The sequence below is a fragment of the Balaenoptera acutorostrata genome, chromosome 13 (genome assembly GCF_949987535.1).
Source record: "Balaenoptera acutorostrata chromosome 13, mBalAcu1.1, whole genome shotgun sequence".
Lineage (NCBI taxonomy): Eukaryota > Metazoa > Chordata > Mammalia > Artiodactyla > Balaenopteridae > Balaenoptera > Balaenoptera acutorostrata.
This window is the reverse complement of record NC_080076.1, coordinates 74342453-74363088: the sequence shown is the minus strand read 5'-3', so window position 1 is coordinate 74363088 and position 20636 is coordinate 74342453. Positions and strand designations below refer to the sequence as shown.

The window sequence follows — 20636 nt, the reverse complement described above, 5'->3', positions numbered from 1 at the left end:
GCCTAGTAATTTGACTCACTTCTGTCTCATCCCTGAGGTCAGGCCTAATCTATGTTGCTCACGGTTGAATACTCCGTGCCTGGCACTTAGTAGGTGCTCAATAAATATTTCATAAATTAATGAATGAATGAACGAATTAATTTCTGCAGACCGCTCCTCGGGGTTCAAGGCGCAGGGACCAGGAGCTCTTTATTTCCTGGTCTCTGCACCTCCCCGCCCTGAGCATTCCAGGTCGTGCGGACGCCGGGCCTCAGTTTTCCCTCCTGCGAAGGGGGCTGGCCTCCGGGGGATGGACTTGCTTGCCACCGGGCGCGCCCCCGCTTCTCAGGCTGGAGGGCCGGGCGCGCGGCCCAGGCGCGCGCGTCGGGCGCGCGGGAGACGTGACTGGCCAGCCGGGGCCTCCCGCCGCCGCTCGGGGGATCCCGCGCCGCGCACGCGCGCCCCGCCCCGGCCGCTGCCCCTGCCCGCGCTCAGGCCCGGCGCGCGCCGGCGCGGGAGGCAGGGGGCGGGGGTTGGGGGCGGCGACAGACGCCGACAGGGAGGGGCGGGCCCGGCCCGGCTCGGCCCGGCTTGGCCCGGCCGCCCGTGAGCGGCTCCTGGAGCGCCCTGGGCCCGGCCCGGGCGGCGGCGGCGGCGGCGGCGGCGGCGGCGTCTCTAGCCCGAGGTTTCGGCGGCGCCCGCGCGCCGCGCCGCAGCCATGGCCCTGGTGACCCTGCAGCGCTCGCCCACGCCCAGCGCCGCCTCCTCCTCCGCCAGCAACAGCGAGGTGAGCCCCGGGCCCGCGCCCCGGCCTGGCCGAGCAGCCGCCGCGCCAGGCCTGGGCCGCGAGTGCGGGGCGCCCGGGGCTGCGCCAGGGCAGCTTCAAGGGGTCCTCGGCCTGCGGGGCCCCAGCGGGACGACCCAGCCTTGGCAGCCGGACTGGGGTGACTGTGCAGGAGGCTGTGAGCGGGTGTGACCCTCGTCTGGGGGTGACTGTGTGTGACCTCCATCGAGAGGTGACTGTGACACTGACCCCCATCGGGGGTGACTCTGTGTGTGTGTGACCCCCATCTGCGGGTGACTGTGAATTTGAGCCCCGTCTGGGGGGTGACCGTGAGTGTGTGACAGTGTCCCTCGTCCGGGGGTGACTGTGCGGGATACTGGACGTGGGACCGGGACTCCTGATTGGGTAACTGCCTGAGATGCCGGTTGTAAGATTCAGGACCCTGTGGCTTGTCTCGGCCCTTTCCCTGTGTGCCCGGCTGAATGTATGCATGTGTATGCCAGCCTGTGTGTGCCTCTCCCTGTGCGTGAATCTGGCCTGTCCCCTGGGAACCGTGCCTGTGTGATGCTGGGGGAGAGGCTGCCGGGTGACCCTGTGAATTGTGAGATTGTTTCTCCCGACTGCACGCCCCTGGAGTTCCGGCTCTGGGTGTGAGTGGCCGTGCCTCTCGGGGGCCGGCGTCACCGTGTGACAGTGGCTGAGTGAGCTCAGGGTGCTGGGTGACTGTGTGTCGTATGTCTTTGTGTGCAGCTGAGTTTGGGTTTTTCTTGCTATGGTATCTTTCGGGGCTGCATGTTTATGTGCATCTGGCTGTGTGGCTGCGGCCGATTCTGGGGTTGCTGGGATTGCACCGGTGCTTTCTGGGGCTGAAAGTGCATCTTTGCGCTGTGCGGGTTTCTGTGGGTCTGCGTGTGACCCCAGCCTGTCCTGGACTGGCTCCTTCTTGCTCTGGGGTTACTGGGGAATTGGTCCTCTGAGTGCACAGTTGGGCTGGACCTTGCCAGTCTGGGCCTCGGGCCTCTGAGCAGGAGAACCAGTTGGGTCTAAACTCACATCTGTGGCCGGACCGAGTGATGACCTGCAGACACAGCAGGCTGGAGGAGGAGGCAGGGAGCTGCTTAGGGAAGGGAGAGGAGGCTGGAGGAGGGGCCCTGCAGGCCCAGGAAGTGGCCCCGCCAGCATCTGAGCAATTCAGGCCCCTTCTCCCTGGGGGGAAGTTGACTGATAACGTGGAAAGGTTTGTGTGTGTCTGTGAGAGAAGAGGACCTGTTTGGGGTTTAACAGCCCTGCCTGTCCCACCAGCTCCTGGTGGGGCAGCTCTTCAGCCTGTTTTGCTGGGACTTGCACTCTCAGAGTGGCTGCAGGGTTGAACCTCACAGCCCCCTTCTCTCGAGGAGAAGCCATTAATGAGTTATCTTGTCTACAGACAGAAGATTCTAACAGTTCCTGCTCTGCACGGTGGCCAGTAGCCTGCAGCTGAGGAGTCCGCAGTAGCTTCTGGCCCCCCCACAGAGACATCTGTTCCCCTACATCATTTCTACTACTGCTGTCTTGCAGTTTACAAAGTACTTCTCTGCACTTAATCTCATGGTCCCTTCGCAAAAACAACGAGTGAAGGTTTCAGCTCCAGGAAGAGGTTAGACAGAGAGCCTCTCAGCCTAGGTCTCCGATTCTAAACCCCACATTCCCTGCGTTACTTTGCACCTGATCTATTTCTGCTTTAGACACATTTAAAACTTTTTATTTTATTATTTCATTTTTTAGCTGAGATAGAATTCACATACCATAAATCCACCATTGTAAAGTGTACAATTCAGTGGTTTTTAGTATATGCACAAGGTTGTACAAGCATCGCCACGAATTCCAGAACATTTTCATCACCCCCAAAAGAAACCTCACACCCCTTAGCCATCACCCACAGCCTCCCTCCCACCACCCCTGCCCTGCTGTCACCAACTCTAGGCAACCACTAATGTACTTTCTGTCTCTATGGATTTGCTTATTCTGGGCATTTCATATAAGTGGAATCATACACTATGTAGCCTTTTGTGTCAGGCTTATTTCACTCACCATCATGTTTTCAAGGCTCATCCATGTTGCAGCACGGGTCAGGACCTCATTCCTTTTTATGGCCAAGTAATATTCTATGGTATGGATGTACATTTTGTTGGACATTGGGGTTGTTTCCACTAGGCACATTTTAAATGATTATAGAAAGCCTTATTTTCACCAAATGCCAGTGACCTCCAAAATAAGAATAAAACTCAACCAGCTTTTATTCAACTTGAGTAAATCAGCGGCATTAGTTGCCCAGGGAGCCAGCAGAGGCTGGGATGTTCCCTGGAAGGTGAGGCTTTCTTCCAGGTGGGGCGAGGTACGAAGATGCAAGAAGGAACAGAGAGGGCAGGCGTGTGTGCACAGGATCAGGAGACGTGGGCCAGGCCGGCTCTGCCTCTGGTCCGTCCTTCCTCAGGTTACTTCCCTTCTCTGGGCCTCAGCTCATCTGAAAGGGCTGGCTTCCCTCTAATGTGTGTTCTTTGGCCTATGTAGCTTTCTTCTCTGGAATAACTGACCTTGCGTTGCCTTTCATCCTGAGAATCTCAGAGAGTGAGCGAGAATTAAATGATTTTGAAGTCTGTATCCCCCCCCCCCATCATTTCCTTACTCCTCAAAATGTGCATCCTTCGTTGAATCAGAGACACTCAGGGCATTTCTTTCCTTCCCCAGCCCGTGGTCCTGCTGCACAGCGTGGGAACTAAGGGAGGTCACAGCCCGACCTGCCAAGCAGTGCTTCCCTCTTCTTGAGTTTTGTTCCTTTCCCCCCAATCTTTAATTATCTCATTTATGTCATTTTACTGTTAATCTGGTCTCATTCTTTTGTGAGAACAGGCAGAGAGCCCACGAATAGGTAAAGCAGCAGCTCTCAGGAATGGGTTGTAACGTTGTGATTTTTTGACAAACGTTCAAGGTGACTCATTTTCACAGGCAGATCTCCAGTCCCTTTGAGGTGGCGGGGTTGGATCAGGGTTGCTCAGCCTCGGCATTGCCGACTTGGGGTGAGCCGTCTGTGGCAGGGGCCCATCCTGTGTGTTGGAGGAAGTGTAGCGGCACTCTGACCTCTACCCACTAGATGCCAGTAGTATCCTCCCAAGAAAGGCTCCAGCCTTGCCTGGCGTCCTCTGCTGAGATCAGTTGCCTCCGGTTGAGAACCACTGGGTTAGACCCAGCAGTCTCTGCTAAGTTTGTTCCTGCGGTTGTGTGAGTTGTTTTGTGTATGTTTCACTTCGGGACCGAAGTCGGTGGCCCTGTGGTCAGCAGAGCTGTCCCCGATGTTTCCACTTCTCCTTCATTGTCGGGTGGGGAGTGTGGGAACTAGCTGATGGTCTCTGCCTCTGCCCAGTGCGTTACATACATGATCTTATGACAGCGTAGGGGTTCCAGGACCCTCTGCTGGACTCATTCCTTGGTGAAATTGCCACCTGTGGTGTGTGTCCCTTGCTGCCCAGACCTCTCTCTACATGATCCCCGTAACCCTTTTCCCGCCACCGCTGGCTTCCGTCTGGTTTCTGTCCTCAGTCGGCCTTGCATCTCTTCCAGCCGTCACTGCTTTCCAGGTTTCCCTCTTTCCCATTCAATGGGCTCCTCTGTGTAACATACAAAACATGCCAAGTCCCAGCGGTGCAGAGTTGTTGGGATGTGTGTTTTCTTCTCATTTGAGTTTTCTCCTTGAAAGAAAAAAAAAAAGAAAAAGAAAAATTGCAGTCAGGGCTTAAATCGTGGTTACTTTTGGAGCCTCTAACCCTCTTGGCCTTGTAACATTTAGGAAATATTAAATGTCTCTTTCTCTCATGTCTATAAATAAACCAATAGCCTAGAAAGTTTTATATTAAACTTTAAGCCTTTTAGAGAACCACCAAGAGCTTCGGGACCCACAGGCAGCCTGATCCTGGCCACCTTCCATTAAGAAAGACTTGCCTGGAATGGTGGTGGTGGTGGTGGTTTTATTTATTTATTTTTTAACTTGTGTGTTGTGGCTTAAAATGGTGTTGATCACTCAGCTGTTGCCTAGCTTGAAGGGAGGAAACAGCCTCTTAAAGACATTGCCCCCTCCCCTTAAAACAGAAAAACAGGATATGCTCCAAAGCAGCCCTGGAAAATGGAGAGCTCAGGGCTGAACAAGTGTGTGGAGAGCAGTGCCGGCCGGGAGCGCTCTGTTAGGAGGCATTGGTCTGCGATGCCTTGGGGAGGCATGTGGGGAAACATCAGGAAACCTGAAAATTCCTCCACGGAAATTACTCAGGGGAGCAGCAGAGCAGGATTGGTAAGGAGAGGGTGCGGCTCTTTGGAAGGAACCAGGTTTCCTGGACATCTGTATCTGTTGCAGACACCAGAGCAGAAAATGTGAGCCTTGTGTCTGAGGCTTGTCGATAGCGGCATCTGGGCTGTGACATTCTCTTTCTTTCTCTGCAGTTGGAGGCTGGCAGCGATGAAGATCGCAAGTTAAACCACAGGTAAGCAGACTTAGTGTTTTCGTCCTGAAGTCTTTCTTCCAAGCAGGTAAGAAATACTCTTGTGCCTTTCCAAAAGGGAGGACCCTCGAGAAAGACTACACCAGCTTTTTAGTAGTGCTTTAAAAACGATCCAGAACACATAGACAGGAGGAGAGCTTTACAAGTGATCCAGACGTTTAACTATAAACAGCTTTAATAACATTATGTAACATTTAGAGAAGAAAAAAAATAATTGCCAGCATTCCACCCCCCTGGCTTTACCGTGATGATGAGTATCTTTATAAACTTCCTTCCAGATTTTACTTCTGCTTTAAAGAAAATAATCATTTTAATATGTTCTCACTTTTCCATCCTGCTTTTGGGAAGGTATTCCTTTTGAGGTAAGCACGTTGCTGATTTGAAACAGACATTCAACTCCTCAGTTTATTAATTCAAGGTGTTTTGTGTGTGTGTGTGTGTGTGTGTGTGTGTGTGTGTGTGTGTGTATGTGTGCCAGTGAGAAATCTTTACGTATACTCATTTGAGAAGTTTCTCAAGCTTGTAGTCCTCAGTTGCTATATTCACAAGTAGACGCCAAAAGCACGTTTGTTTTTCTTTGCCAAAAATTGGGTGTTTTGTTGGTTTACAGAAGATTTAGCACTTCATTATATAATGTATTCTTCTGCACCAAAGAGCTAGTCTTAAACTCTGGCTCTCTGAGTATAAAAAAGTGAACAGCTAGATTAAAAAAAAAGAATTAAACAGAATTTAAAGGATATTGTTTTTCTTTTTTTAATGTCTGTTTCATCTTGGGAGGAGGAGGAAAATTAATTGGAAAAGGAAATACGTGTTCAGAAACTGGGGTCAGCCGTTCATTACTGATAGCAGGCTATCCTCCTGGTTCAACTCACACGCGGAAGTGGTAGAACTCTGCCTCACCTGTCTTTGAAGTTTTCTGTGTGTTTGAGGGAAGGGAGGCACCATTTTTTCTAAAGCTCATGTGTGTAGAGAAATAGTTGTCTTATTACAATTGTGGGTCCTCGTTTTCACGTTATGCTGGAGGGAGGAGCAGGGGCAGTGACACATTTGCTCTTCAGACCGGGGGTCTGGGTTGCTGGGAGTCTCAAAGGCTGGAATCAGCTGGATTCCCAAGTGGTGGAGGCGGGGAGGGGAGGAGTGAAGTCTGCTCCGGAGACTGTGGGGGAGGGGGAGCGGGGCGGAGGGCCTGCTGACCGCCTCGCGGGGCACCATCCCCACGCCCCCAGCTCCTCTCCAGCCCTTACGTGGACTTGGACTCTTCTCCCCCTCAAGCCGATCCTTTTCTTCCAGGCCTCTTGCCCCAGAGATGGCATTTAAGCCTCTCACTTAGACGGCCTTTCGTTTTTCAATTGCCCTTCCTGAACTGGCAGCATAGTGTTTTGAATTGTTTCCATTAATAAAGAAGTTACAAATAGCAGTGATAGGAAAATGTGTATGTGCTGCTGGCCCAATAAAAGGTCCCTTTCTCTGCACAGCTTGGAGCTGGAGAGGACCGTACAAAGGGAAGTGACGGCAGCTCTCTGCGTTGCCAAATCTAACCCTCACAACGACCCCAGGAGGTGGGGTATTCCCCCCAGGTCGCAGGTGAGGAATCCGAGGCCCAAGGTGGCCTTCGAAGCGGGGCCTCCGTTGCCCGCAGCACCTGAGTTTGTCACAGGACACCACCTTCCTGGGGACCAGTTTCGTGGTTCAGTTGAGCAGCTGTGTTGCACGTACACGCGTGGGAACTTGCTGCGCTCGCCCAGGTGGGTAGAGGCCGCAGCAGGGCTAGAAGCCAAGAGCCCCGCTGACTTGTGATGGTGCCTCCTAGGAAGTCAGATCGCCCCGGTGACCCCCGTGAGTCCCTCTGCGCTGCTCTCAGTGGGTCCCCAGTGCCATCGTGAGCTCTGGGAGACCTGGGCTGGGGGGGGGGCGCCTGGTCTCTGAGCCCATCCTCACAGGCTCCCCTTTCCTCCCCTCTTCATTCACCTTGACGTCCACGCCCCGTTTTAGGCAGTGGACACCGTCCTGGTTTCTAACCCTCCGAACCAAACAAGAGAAGTCCTGCTGTCCCAGAGTAAGCTTTGACTGAAACTCATTGGCGTCTGCGTGTGGATTTGCATTTTCAGGCCTGTGCTCCCTAAGCTTCTCCTAGAGAAAAAAAATGTGTGGAATGGTCCCTCATTCGTTGCTCGTCTTGGGGAGGAGAGTTGGGGAGAGGAGATTTCTCTTTGCTTCACATTCATCCTGAAGTTAATCTGACCTGATTTGGTTTCTGAAGGGTGCTGGGGAGGGAGAGAAACTGGGGCCCGCAGGATATTCCTCTCTCCTTGCCCCTCTGTCTACCCTTAATTGACAGTTTCATCTTTCGGGTCCTCCAAGAAGTGATCTTAGACCCACGTGTAGCCAGTAAATTGCTGAATCCGTGGACTGGATCTTCTGTCTTACCTGCCCTCTTCCTCCCCCGTCCCCCCGGTGGCACCGTCAGTCAGGTCCTCGTACCTCCCCTGATGCACCGAGGGGCCACCCGTCAACCCGTCCCTCTGCGTCAGTTTACCATCCCCACTGTCAGAGGGACGCCAGTCTGGAAGCGCCCCTGCTTCTTCCTGCTGGTCCCCACGCTCTTTTCCTCCTTCACCCTCGTCACTGGCCTTTCGTCAAATGAATGTGCCGTTTTTCAGTCCTACCCCTGCTCCCTGACCAGGCTCTTTCTCTAAGCCAGTTCCCTTTCCAGTTGGCCACAGTCCTCATGGCCAGCTCAGCGTGCTCCCATCCCAAACCTCTGTGGCTTCCCTCTCCGCGGCAGGTGGCTCTTGGTTTCTCTCCGTGCTGGGTACCTTATCTGCCTTCCCTGGCAGGTACCTGTGTGTTTGTCTCGTCCCTAACTGTTGATGCCATCTTAGTGACAGGGTCTTAGTTCTCTGCCTGCACATAACACTTCAGCGGTTTAAACATATTAACTTTGTTTTGATTCTGCAGCAAATTGCACTCATGTGTGAGAAAGATGTGTCGAGGAAAGATGTGGGCTTTGGAGTCAGGCAGATCTAGGCTCGGAGTCTGGCTTCTGCACTAGTAGAGGCGCCAGCGTGCATCTGGGAGTTACTGTGCCTCTGCGGGTCTCCGTTCTTCCATCTGTAAAATGGATACAGCTACGACCTTTCAGGGTTGGCGAATAGTTTGTGTGGGGCTCCTTGCACAGAGCCAGGTCCACGATGGGCGTGGAGGACAGTGGCTACGTTTGGTCTTCAGAGGATGGTGTTCCTATCAGCGTTAGGTTCACGGCCCAGAAGTAGAGGCCCTGACCCCCAGCAGGTGCCGCGTCCACTGTGTGGGGCTGAGAGGCCACCCCCGTGGATGCCCTGTGACTTGGACCAGCCTGCGTCCTTTACCCGGTGACGTCCCCGTAAGGTGTAAGTAGGAACGCACCTTCTGCAGAATCTTTATTGTCATCCGGATGGTTGCTCTGAAGGCCTTCTGGCGGACATCTCGAGAGCTGCTCAGCGCCCGCCCAGAGGGAAGCTGAGTGACGCAGAGCCGTAGACCCAGCTCTCGCTCCCTCTCCCCTGCTCTCTGCGTGTGCAGATGGCTGCCGGCCTCCAGCGATCCCCTTTGGGAAGCTGCGCTGTTCAGACTGTGGGAATTGGTGAGCTTGTGGCCTGCTGGCAGCAGCTCCTGGCTCCTTCACCGTCCTGGGAGTCGCCTCAGTCTGGCATGAGGCGTAAGTGGTTGTGTGCCAGGCAGGGCCCTGGGGAGGGAATATGGTTGTGTTGTTTCCAGAGTGTGGATCAGGAGTGAATGTTTTGCTGTTTTGTTTTTTTGGGGGTTTTTTTCATCCAGTATTTCAAGTCAAGCACGTGAAAATGATCATTAGAGTTCTTTTAGTTTCTTTTCTTACTTGCCCAAGCAAACGTTTGGGCCAAAGCAGCAGGACTTTGTCTTCTCTGTTTTATCTGGTTTCAGTGGTAAACTGTGAACTCCCTCACACCTCTGCCTTTCCCTCTACCCTCTCCTCCTTCTGGTCTTGACCTGGAAATCCCCAGAGGACCCCGCTCTCCATATAAGCTTTTCTCCCTCCCCGACAGCGTCAGGATGGGGTGGTGGTTGGTGTGTCCTTGCTCTGCAGATCACACTTCCCAATCTTTATTCACAGCCTCTTCTTCGAGGCCTGTCCACCCTTTGAGGTTTCTCTCTGCCTTTCTTGACGGTTTCTTAGCCGTCAAGACTTGACTGCGACTGTTGAGAGTCTGTCCATTTAAGTCCTGCCAAGAGGTGTTGAGCATTTGCGGCATCCGGGCTCTGTGCAGCAGGCCGCTGTATCAGCTATCTACTGCTGTGTAACAAGCTACTCCAAACTCAGTGGTCCAAAACGATACACGGTTATTCCCTCACAGCTCCTGTGGGCCAGGAACCCGGACATGGTTGAGCTGCGTCCCCTGCTGGGGGTCTCACGTGGCTGCAGTCAAGGTGTTGGCCAGGGCCGGGATCTCATCTGTGGCTTGGGTCCTCTTCCAGGCTCACACTGGTTCTTGGAAGAATGCGTTCTCTTGTAGCCGTAGATGCCACGGCTGGTGGCGTGCTGCTTCAAGGCCGACAGGAGGATCTGATGCCATCAGGGAATGCCATCAGGAGAGGGACCATGCCATCACCTTTGCCGTAGGGTATAACCTAGTGAAGGGAGCAGCTCTCCCATCCTGTTCCCTGGTCCCAGCACACTCAGCATAGCGGGCTCATCCAGGGTGCCTGCACCAAGGCCTGGGGTCCTGGGCAACCTCAGAATCTGCCCACCAGTCTCAGTCTGTGGGAGTTCTTGAGATGCCCCAGTCTAATGTAGAGAAAACAAGACATGTAACCGAGTAGGTTTCTGTTCAGTGTTGCAGATGTGGCAGGGTGTAAAGGCATCACTTATATAAAGGCATCACTGGCTGGTGGGAAGAGGCCAGGAGCCCCAGGGAGCCGGCAGGAGTCGACCACATGCCAGAGACCGTCATGTCCTCCACTCAGCACCCGTACGCTCCTTCACACCTGGAGGCTTGGCATCTCTTGTGTTTGCCCCATGTTGCATATTGGCCTCTGCAATAACACCTCCAATGACCCTTAGACATTTTTTCCATGAGCTTTGGCCTTGGGGAGGGACGGGCCTGGGTTTGGCTTCCACCTCTGTCATCTGTCACCTCACCTGGCTGTCACATGACCTGGGCAGGCCTCATTTTCCAATGGGCAAAATAACCTGCGGCATCATAGACGTTCGACAAACGCCCCGCCTCTGTCTCCTCAGGTCGCTTCCTGTGGTCACTTCTGACTCTTCCTTTTTTTCCCCACAGGCATTCATCTCTCCTTAGTATTTCCTTGAGACTTGGGACTTGTTGTGTAGTACTTACCGAAGTACATAAATGGTCTCTGCTGGGAGGATCAGCTGTAGAATTTGTGGAGCCCAGTGAAAAATGAAAATTGTGGATCCACTTTTTAAAAAGTGATGAAGAATTTCAGGGTGGCAACAGCAGAGCATTAACCAAGCTCGGAGCCCTTCTGAGCACGAGGCCTTGAGCCACTGCCCAGGGCGCCTGCCCACTTGACCATGAGCCCACCCTAAGGACAGAGCCTTCCCCGCCTCTCCCGTCACCTCTCCCAGTGCCTGGTGTGCACTGGATGGCCTTCAAGGTCTTGTAAATTGAATTTTCCAAGTTCTGTTTCATGGTGAGGAACTCAGAGTGGTCTTGGACGACACACAGGAAGCAAAGGACAGAGAAATTTTTCCTGCGATTTCCCCCTGCAGTTTGGCAATACAGGTGCTGTTGGCTCAGTCTCAGCACCCCCGTCCTGATCTGCTTACAAGCCATTCATTCACCAAATCTTTATTGAGCACTTACTGTGTGCCAAGCACTGTCCTAGGAGCTGAGACTATAGCAGTGAACAAAGCACAGAAATCCCTGCCCTTGTGGCTGACATTCTGTTGGGGGAGACAAGACAGTAGGTAAGATGAACAGGTACATTAAGTGTGTTAGCAGGTGCCGAGGAGGAAAAGTGAACCAGGGACGGAGGCTGTGGAAGTGAGCCCTTCAAACGTGCTCTGCTCTGTGAGTTGCCTCATGGGCGTTGTTTTATTTAGTCTGTGTAAGGAAAGCACCACTTCTGTTCCCATTCTCTGGATGAGAAGACAAAGCCTCAGGGAGGTAGCTGGCCTAGTAGGAAGTGATGGAGCCAGGACTCTCATGCTCCGAGTCTCTTTGACTCCAAAGCCTGTGCTCTGAGCCTCAAAATTCCAGAGCCATCTCTGCAAGCCCGCCTCCCGTGGCTTTGCCATCCTCCCTTCTGGCCGGAACCCCAGGGGCCCCACCGCGAGCGGTGTGCGCTGTCCTGTGAGCTCCCTGACCTTGACCTAGAGTGAGACTTGTACTCGATGCCCCTTCCCATGCAGTCGCCTGGACGGGCAGCAGGGAGGGTGAGGGGTGCTCCTCGTGGCCCTCGTTCAGCGGGGGCCTGTAGGTGCAGGCACTGGGCTGGGAACTTGATGCAGCTTGTCTCGTTTCTGTCACCCCCTAGAGGTGCCTGCCCCATTGTAGGAAACTGCAGTTCCCAGGGGCCGGAGCCAGGGTTTAGATGCAGGTCGCTGTGACTCAGAAACCTGTGTCCCTTCCTTGCCGCTCCTGTCCCCACAGGGCACCTGCAGGTTTGTGTTCAGGTCATCCCTTCCTGTCCCCACCCGCGTGGCTTTAGAGGCAGCTACCTCCCGTCGACTCCCAGCCTGAAACACTGTGGTGCACACACGTGTAACGTTCTGGGGTCGTTGTACCATTCTGCTCTTCCTGTCGGTTTAACTCCGGTATTCTTCCTGGCAGTTTGTTGGAACGTTTGATTTTAAAATCAGAATTCGCCTTCAGTATGTGTTAAATACTTTTTGTTGTCGTTAGAAAACTCATCCTAGAATGGGGACACGTGAGAACAGAGGTGAAGAGTTAATTTGATTCTGTTGGAACATAATTAAAGTTATTAAGGTTAACTTAAAATGAATTTTGCTCAGAGTCTAGTTGGTTTCATTAAACTTTTGAAATACCAGTGCTTAGACTTCAAAAGAATGCCTGGAAGCCCTGGTCTCATTCTTCCTGTGTACTTAGCACACCGGGGGAGCGTGTTTGCACACCAGGGGTGCCTGTGTGCACACCAAGAACGCTCGTTCATGCGAGCTCTTTCTTCCTGGGTGATCGTGGTACCCGATCACCCTCGTGGTAAATGGAGCAAAGCTGTGAGAGGGAGTCAGAAAACCTAGGTTCTGTCCTACAATGTGTCATCTGCTGTGCAACCTTAGGCCAGTCACTAAAGGTCTCTGGGCCCCCACTGCCTCCTTTGTAAAGTGAAGAGATGAGATTAGATTGTGGCTTCCAAATGCAAGAACGAGAGTCCTCACTCACACCCACCAGTCTAGTTCTGTGTTACCTTGTTACCACTTCTAACCATTCTCGGTAGCTTTCTAACAGGCCGTCCAGAGTTTCTCCTTTCTTCTCAGGCTGAGAGCGAGGTTAGCCCTGTGTGGGGCGTCTCGCCAAGTCACGCTGAGATGGAGAGAACTGGTGTGGCTGCTGAGAGGAGGTGGACGCTCTGCTCGGACCCACTCCCCCCTCAGTGAGCATCAAGCCAGGCGCGCTTCACCCCGGAGCAGGGCCACACGCACGGCGGCGGCCGTCTGAACAGAAGGGACTCCCGCCTTTAGAATTCATACTTGGCGTATGTCGTGCCGTGGTCAGATACCCTGGATCTGGGCAGTGTAGTGGGAAATTCCTAAGACTAGGAGGACATCCACGGGAGTCTTTCTGTTTCAAGGAAGGCTGCAGGAAGAAAACAGGATTAATCAAAGAGGATTAATCAAAGTCAGGAGGAGCCATTTGCAGGGCGTGCTGAGTGATGGGGCTGGGGGCTGGGGGCTGGGGGCAAGACCACGCGTCTGGCCCGCAAGGCTCCCACTCTGGGGTGTGGAAAGCCCTGGCGGTGGTTCCCACTCCCGCGGCAGAGGCAGTGTGCTGATGAGGGCACCCCCCGGCCGTCCTGCCCCGCCGTGTGGGGAGAGGATCAGCAGTGCCCAGACCGCCGTGTAAATTACGGAATTGTGCCGTTGGCTGTGCCTGGACGGGGCGGGGCTGCTGGGTCGCGTCTGTACCCACCACCTGACCGCCTGTGACCTCGGGCCAGCCCCCTGCCCTCCCCGAAACAGGAAGGGTCCTCCTCGGTTCAGGGGGCTTCTATGAGGCTGAGAGGGTGTCTTGCACAGTGTGTAGTGTCTGGTCCTTGCCAGCCACAGGGCACCGTTATGTTCATAGATGGTGGGAAGCGAGAGTCCCTTCTGCCGCCTTCCTGACCGTGTTCCCCCCCCAGACCAAAGACCAAAAGGTCAACTGAATGGAACCCAAGGGAAAAAACAGCCAACGCCTGACCTGTTTCCCTCCAAGTTACACTGAGCCTGGTACCAGGCGAAGCATGGTGTCTTGTCTGCCTTTATTTATTTATTTATACAGATTAAAAAAAATTTTTTTTCTCCTTGAATGGCTACTTTTTGAAGCTATTTTTAAAAAGACTTTGTTTCAGAGAAGGCCTCAGAGGCCCCGCCTTAGGAAACGTCTGGTGCCCTCCCTGCCGGGGGCCTCCCCGCGCTGGCAGAAGTGATTCCCTCACGCTTGCCGAGAGTTCTCAAGGCACGAGTCCCCAGATCGGGACCCACAAGGGAGGGGACTGTTGGTGTGGTTCGGGGAGAGCCGGGCCCGCTGCCGCCTCTGGAAATTGCTTGTCCCTTCTTCCCAGATGTCCAGGCCCGCTGTTCCGTGTCTTGTCTGAAGCAGCTGGAAGTTGGGAGTGGCTGTTCGCTTCTGGGGTGGAGGCCGCTGAGCCATACGGCCAGGGGGCTTCCTCAGGAGCCCGGGCGCCCTGTGCAGGACCCGCCACACGGAGTGGGAGGGAGATGTGTTGCTTACGAAGCAACCTGGTAATGGAGGCGGTTTTTATTTAGAGTTATATTTGCCTTAGCAATCCAGCCAGTGTGTTGGTTTGGCCAAAAAGTTCGTTCGGGTTTTCCATGTTATGGCAAAATCTGAACGAACTTTTTGGCCAACCCAGCATGTTTGGTGCCTATATGTGTATTGGTTTCTGTGCTGAATGCTGGGGATTCCATGTTAAATAAAAAAAGAGTCCTTACCCTCCAAAGGTAGCATGTGTTCTGTGTCTACCATAGCTCTGCCCAAAAGCAATTTGAAACAGCTTATAACATTCAGAGGGAACAGTATGATTTAAAATTGGAAAAGTGGAACATGGTGAACATAGGGGAAAATAAAGCAAAGTGAGGAGAAGGTTTGTATGTGGAATTCAAGGCATAATGTTGGTATAGTTACCAGAGTTTGGCTACACATGTGACTTTGAGCTTCCTGGGAGTCAAAGCAAAGAGAGAAACAAAATCAGTTGCTTGACTCATGGTGTCCTTAAAATACCGCCAGGTCAGTTTCTCTGAAGAACTGTTCTTGGTAGATACCTGCGGACGGGTATTCGTGAGGAAACCCAGTGAGATGGGCAGACAGGCAGGTTTTCTTAGGTTTGGCCCTGAGGTCCACAGGGAGAGCTGATGCCACGGGCCCATCCCACCAATTAACCTGGGTATTTGTGGTCTTGAGAGGTGAAGTCAGCTGCAGTGCTTGGTGCCAAATCTGCTGGCCACCCCAGCCGTTGAAAACAGGATGCTGAGTCACATCCTGCAGGTCTGCAGCGTCCTGACTTCGCGTGCCCGTCACAATGGGAGGCTCGCCCGGGCAGGTTGGCCCCCCACTCTTCCGAAAGTGTGGTCTCAGAGCAGGAAAACGCTAAAATTAGGTCTTACGTGGGCCAGGGCCGTGTGTGTGCGAGGCTCTCGAAATCTGGACAGCTGTAGACCGAGAGGAACCCAGAGAAGGGAGCTTCCCATCATCCTCCACTGCCTTAGGCATGAAGCGAGGCTGCTGCTGTTATGGAAACACAGAGGGGAAATGGTCCTGAGGCAGGGAGAGATCTCAGGTGCTGCGGGTCGGAGCGTCCAAGAGGGAAGCAGAGAGCCAGGACGTCTGCCAGTGATGATGACCAGTGAGAGGGTCTTAAGTTTTTAATCACTGGCAAATAGAGAAGAATTAAAAGGAGTGTTTTTGCCAAAATCCAGTTAAGTGGAATTTTTAAAAAAATTTTTTAAAAAGTAATTTTAAAAATTCAGAAACAAAAACTTACATAAAAGTTGCAAATATAGTACAAATAACATTTTTCTAATCCTCAGACCCCATTCAGGGTCCACCATTGGTCCCAACAGTGTCCTCTGTTGCAAAGGATCCAGATCAGGATCGCCTGCTGCATGTTGTGGTCCTGTCTCCTGACTCTCCTTCAGTCTGGGACATTCCTTAGTCTTTCTTTGAGTCTCGTGACTTGGACACTTTTGAAGGGAGAGGCCCGTCAGTTTGTAGAATGTCCCTCAGTTTGGGTTTGACTGATGTTCCCTCAAAATTAGATTCGGGTCGTGCAACGCCATGTGTCTCATCACCGGTGATGTTCACCGTGGTCATCAAGGGGCTTTGCCTGGCTTCTTTACTGCACAGGTATTCTTTTCCCCCTTTATCAAGAAGTGTTTCTTGGGGGGGAATACTTTGAAATTAGGTCAGTACCCGATGCCCCCTCAACTTTTCCATTTATTTATATCTGTGTGGACTCCTGTTTGTCTGTTTCATGCATCGGTTCATAGTCTGTTAATTGTATTCTTGACTTCAAGGTTCAAATTGTCCCCGATTTAGCCTGTGGGGTCTCATTCAATCTGACTTCCCTGTCCCTTGACGTATCCACATCTTCCTTTAAGCACTGCTTTATTTTCTGACACCAGATGGCAGACCTCATCTTGTACTTTCCATCCCCCATCTCTGGAATCCCTCATTTCTCCAAGGAGCTCTACCTAGTTCCTCTTAGTAGAGAATGGAATTTCAAAACCGAGGCAGGTGGTGATTATTTTGTGAATCACTATCTTGTGCACCTGGAACTAACAGTGGTGTAGGTCAATTATACTTCAACAAAAAAAATTTTTAATAAAGAATTTATGAAGCATTTCAACCCCTGTGAATAATAATTGGAAGGGATAATTGATGGATGAGATTAGAAGCTGGGGCTGGACCTAGAAATCTGACAGTGGAATGCAGAACATGGAAAGCGGTAGATACAGGTTGTCACATTCCATTTATTTGGGTTTTAGTTGATCTATGGGCATATCTGAGAACTAAATGTCCGCTGAGTTAAAAAAGCAGAAAATATTACATTTTTTTTTTCATGTACTCTATATAAAGATTCCTTGAAACTCTTTCTACTCTCTAAAAACAAACAATATTAATTAAGGACTTTGCTTTTGAAGAAATAGAATTATACCAAATTAATCGGGAAAACAAAAACAAAGAAGCTGAGGTAAGTGTAGTTATTATTACTGTTGGGGGCATTGCTCTCCGCAGGCCCTTTCAGTGGGCAGAATTAGGGAATATGTGGAGGTACGTGCACACACAAACACACACGTGCACACACACGTTTGCGTCTGTATTTTTTTCTCTATTTAAATATATTGAAAACCATGAATTCAAGCTAATACCTTCAATTCTGATCCAACATCTCTGGGTTCATTCTAGTTTTTTCTCTCTCCGTATTTGTAATCCCTTTTCTGATAGTGAGGAACCTGGCTCCCATTGTCCCTAAAGTGTTCACTTGTTTGATCAACCCCCCTATCTGCAACCAACCTCCCGTCTCTGCAGCCACCTCTCCGCTGCTCACCACACCCTCTCCCTGACCCAGAGGCCTGCCTTGCTCTGCCCACCAGATGGTTTTCGGTCTGAATTGTTGGGGAAGAGAAGCAGACTTACTTTCTTGACTCTGTGTTTCCCCATGGGTGTCAATTCAGCAGAGGTTCGATGCTTACAGGTGAGACTCCTGGTGTCTTCTCCTGCCTTTGCCACTTTTTGGCCACGTGAATTTGGACAAGTGACTTGATGTCTCTGAGCCTCAGTTTCCCCGTATAAAATACTCCTAGGTGGATGCTGAGGATTAGGTTAATATTAGGTTAATATGTATGACATGCCCAGCACGACACACAGCCAAGATGTTTCCTATCGGTTTCACATTTACTGAGTGCACATCTGAGGGGCGTCCAGAGACGGAGAAGTCGTAGCCTTGGCTCTCAGGACTCCAGTGAGGCGGAGAACTTAGTTGTGTTGTTTGAAACACTTGGTTGCCAAGAGGACCTGACTGTAACTGCATTTATGCAGTGAGTCTTTCGTTTTTTCCAGAGGTTGTAATGCTTAGTTAGAGGTGTCTGATAATTGATTGAAGCTTGAGAACGATTTTCCCAGGTTACATGTTTTAGTTGAGTAATAGGGCATCTTTTTAATTTATTTTTGTATTGAAGTATAGTTGATGTATAATATAAGTTACAGGTTACAATATAGTGATTCACAATTTTTAAAGGTTCTACTCCATTTATAGTTTTAAAAACTATTGGCTGTATTCCCTGTGTCGTACTGTATATCCTTGTAGCTTATTGCATAACATAATAGTTTGTACCTCTTGATCCCCTACCCTAATATTGCCCCTCCCGCCTCCCGCCTCCCCACTGGTAACCACTGGTTTGTCCTCTGTTATCTGTGAGTCTTATCTGTCCTGTTCATCCTGTGTGTGTTGAGCACCCACTGTTGTAGCTGCTTAGAGATGACCAAGGTGAGTTAGTCACAAAATGCTTTGAGGCTGGAGAAGGGTACAGCTCGGCCAGTTTATGAGTATTTACTTCTGAGTATCGACTCTATTATATGTCAGGCAGGGAGGGAGACTTAAAAAATTATGTGTGTCCTGGCCCTGGAGTCCCATCGTGAAGTTAAAATATACTGGTATGAAGATAACATCACCACCCGTTAGTAGGTAAATAGGTCCAGGAACATAGTCTGGGGCCTTGGGTTCCTACCCATTTCTAAGTATATGACCTTGGATGAGTGACTTACCCTCTGAGCCTCAGTTTCTTCACCAGCACGGTGAGAGTAGGTGCTGTAAGATGTCGAAAGGGAAGAGCGTGGCTTGCAGCTAGGGTGGTGAGGGAGGGCTTCCTGGAGAAGGTGTGAACGTTGGAAGGTGGACGGGACGTGGGGAGGCAAACAGGAGAGAGGAGGCTGTGCTAGAGGCCCAGAGTAGGAGAGTTGATGAGGATGATGACATAGACGGGGATGGAGCAGAGAACGCATGGAGTGTGGGAGGGATAGTGTGAGAGCTGATACAAGGAAGCTTTTTATTATAAGTCCCTTTTGCTGATTGCATTATAAGCTCCCTGAGGTCAGACAGTGTTGGAGGAGTGAAATTTAGTGACATGGCATGGCTAACTGGCTGCCATAGAAAGCAAGCACAAGGACTCTGGGTTCTATAGATAATGCTGCATCATTGAAAATTCTGGAGCTGGGACATAATGTAACAAGAGCAGTGGCTGGGAACTAAGGCACGGGGTCCTCTGTTCTCTGCCCTGACTCTCGTTAGGCCGCAAGCTCCTGGTACAGCTGTGCTGTCCCATATCATAGCTGGTAGCCGCACGTGGCTAATTAAAATATAATTAAAATCAAATAAAATGACAAATTCAGCTCATCAGTCACACTCATCGCATTTCAAGTGTTCAGAACATGGGCCTCTATGGCCGGTGGCTGCCGTATTGGACGGCACAGGTGGAGAAGATGTCCTTTCTCTTGGACAGCACTGCCCTGCAGGGACCCCGAGGACCAAGCACAGAGCCGGGCACACAGTGAGTGGACGTCGCATGGCTCACGGGGCTGGGGGACTGGGAAGGAAAGGGCGCCCTGGAAAGGTTAGGACTTGGCGACCCATGAATATGGCATGGGCTGCATCCCGAAGAAAGGGCCGAGAACCGGGGACAGTTGAGACAATTCGTTCTTGGAATTTTTGAGTTATTTCAAAAACATTTCCTTCGTGTGCCTGTTATTTCTGGCTGGCTAGGTTGCCTCTGCTGCCATTGCGTTTCCTGCACAATGTGGCCTTTCTCCCTCTGCGCTCACGAAGGGGGCTTAGATACCGGTGTACCAGACGTTCACGGGAAGATACACTGGCTCCGGCTTCCACAGATGGGGCCTGAGGGCTCTTGGGGGCCATCGAGGAGCTATCCCAAGGTTTGTGAAACCAATCCAAGGTGTGTTATTTGCTGTCTCACTTTTCCGGGGGGTGTGGGGGGAACGTCCCGATTTTGCGAGCTTGTTGGTATATTCAGCTGCTTGCTCCTACCCATTGGTAGGAAGGAGCGCTGTGTAGCTGGCTGCAGAGAATGTCTCTTACTGTCCAAAATACTTCTGGACATTCCTTCTCTCTGAGAGAAGCCTACGCCTTCTAGCCAAACAATACATGCCCCAGCAGCAAAGACATTTGTAACAAGCCCTGCCAGCGTTTCTTGCCAGTGACCCCGTTCCCTAAGTATAAGGCCCTGCAGGGCTGGAGTTTCCCTGTTGTCAGCATCCTGTGTGGAGGGGAGCTTCTGGGGGGCTCTAGCTGATCAGTGTGTCAGGTGAGTTGTTTGCTTAGGCCCTGAAGAATGGCATATGGGACAAGGCCTTGCTGAATGCCCCGTAAAGCACAAAATAAAAATAAGGCCTCGGCACATCCCGGGGTCTTTGTGACTTTTGAACTTGAGTTCAAAATGAGGGAGGCACCCATGGGAGAACAGTGGAGAGAGTTTTCCGTCTCCACCTGCCGGCTGCTTACCTTACTCTGTGTACAAGTCTTCCGTCTCCTTTGCATCTTTACAAACTTCATTTTGGTAGGAAGGGGGTTCTGGATCCATCTAAACCATCGCCAGGAGTGGTTTTAAGGTAGACTTGCATCCGTCCAGCTCTACCTGCTGCTCCTGTGGCTGCAGGTCACACCGTCCTGCCATCTGACCTCGGGATTCTACAGGAGGAGCCCCGAACTTGGAGCCTGTCAGTCTCGTCTGGCCCCTTATGGGCCGTACGACTGCAGACACGTCGTCTGTCTTCTCTGTTTTGGTTCTTCCATCAGAAAAGTGGCACTGTAAGAATTAAGTGAAGAAATGTGGGGGCAAGCTCTCTGTAAATTACGAAGCCCCATTCGGATTGGAGGTATCGTTGACTTACTTAAAATAACCCTCGATGAGTGGCTACTAGGCCTTCGGGTGCTGAGAACTCCTGGCTCAACCACTCGCCCAGGGTTTGATTGTTAGCTTTGCATGTTCTGAAACTGGAATATTAGTTCACCCAGGGATGATCAAGTTCTGAGAAACCAACTCATGCTAACCAGACTTATAAGGAACTGACTTATAAACCTGAATAGACATTTATGAATTCTCAGTG

At 51.6% G+C, this 20636-nt stretch overlaps 1 protein-coding gene across 2 annotated transcripts in view; it reads left to right on the top strand.

The window, feature by feature from the left end:
- The first annotated feature begins 531 nt into the window (after positions 1–531).
- SSH1 (slingshot protein phosphatase 1) overlaps positions 532–20636 on the top strand; it is a 59871-nt gene continuing 39766 nt past the window's right edge. For both annotated transcript variants that reach the window (XR_009005075.1, XM_057526810.1), the window contains exons 1-2: positions 532–766; positions 5234–5274. Coding sequence is in view for 1 of the 2 variants with exons in the window: in XM_057526810.1 (XP_057382793.1) it covers positions 698–766; positions 5234–5274 (110 nt within the window). In the remaining variant the exon portion in view is untranslated. The remainder of the gene's footprint in view (positions 767–5233; positions 5275–20636) is intronic.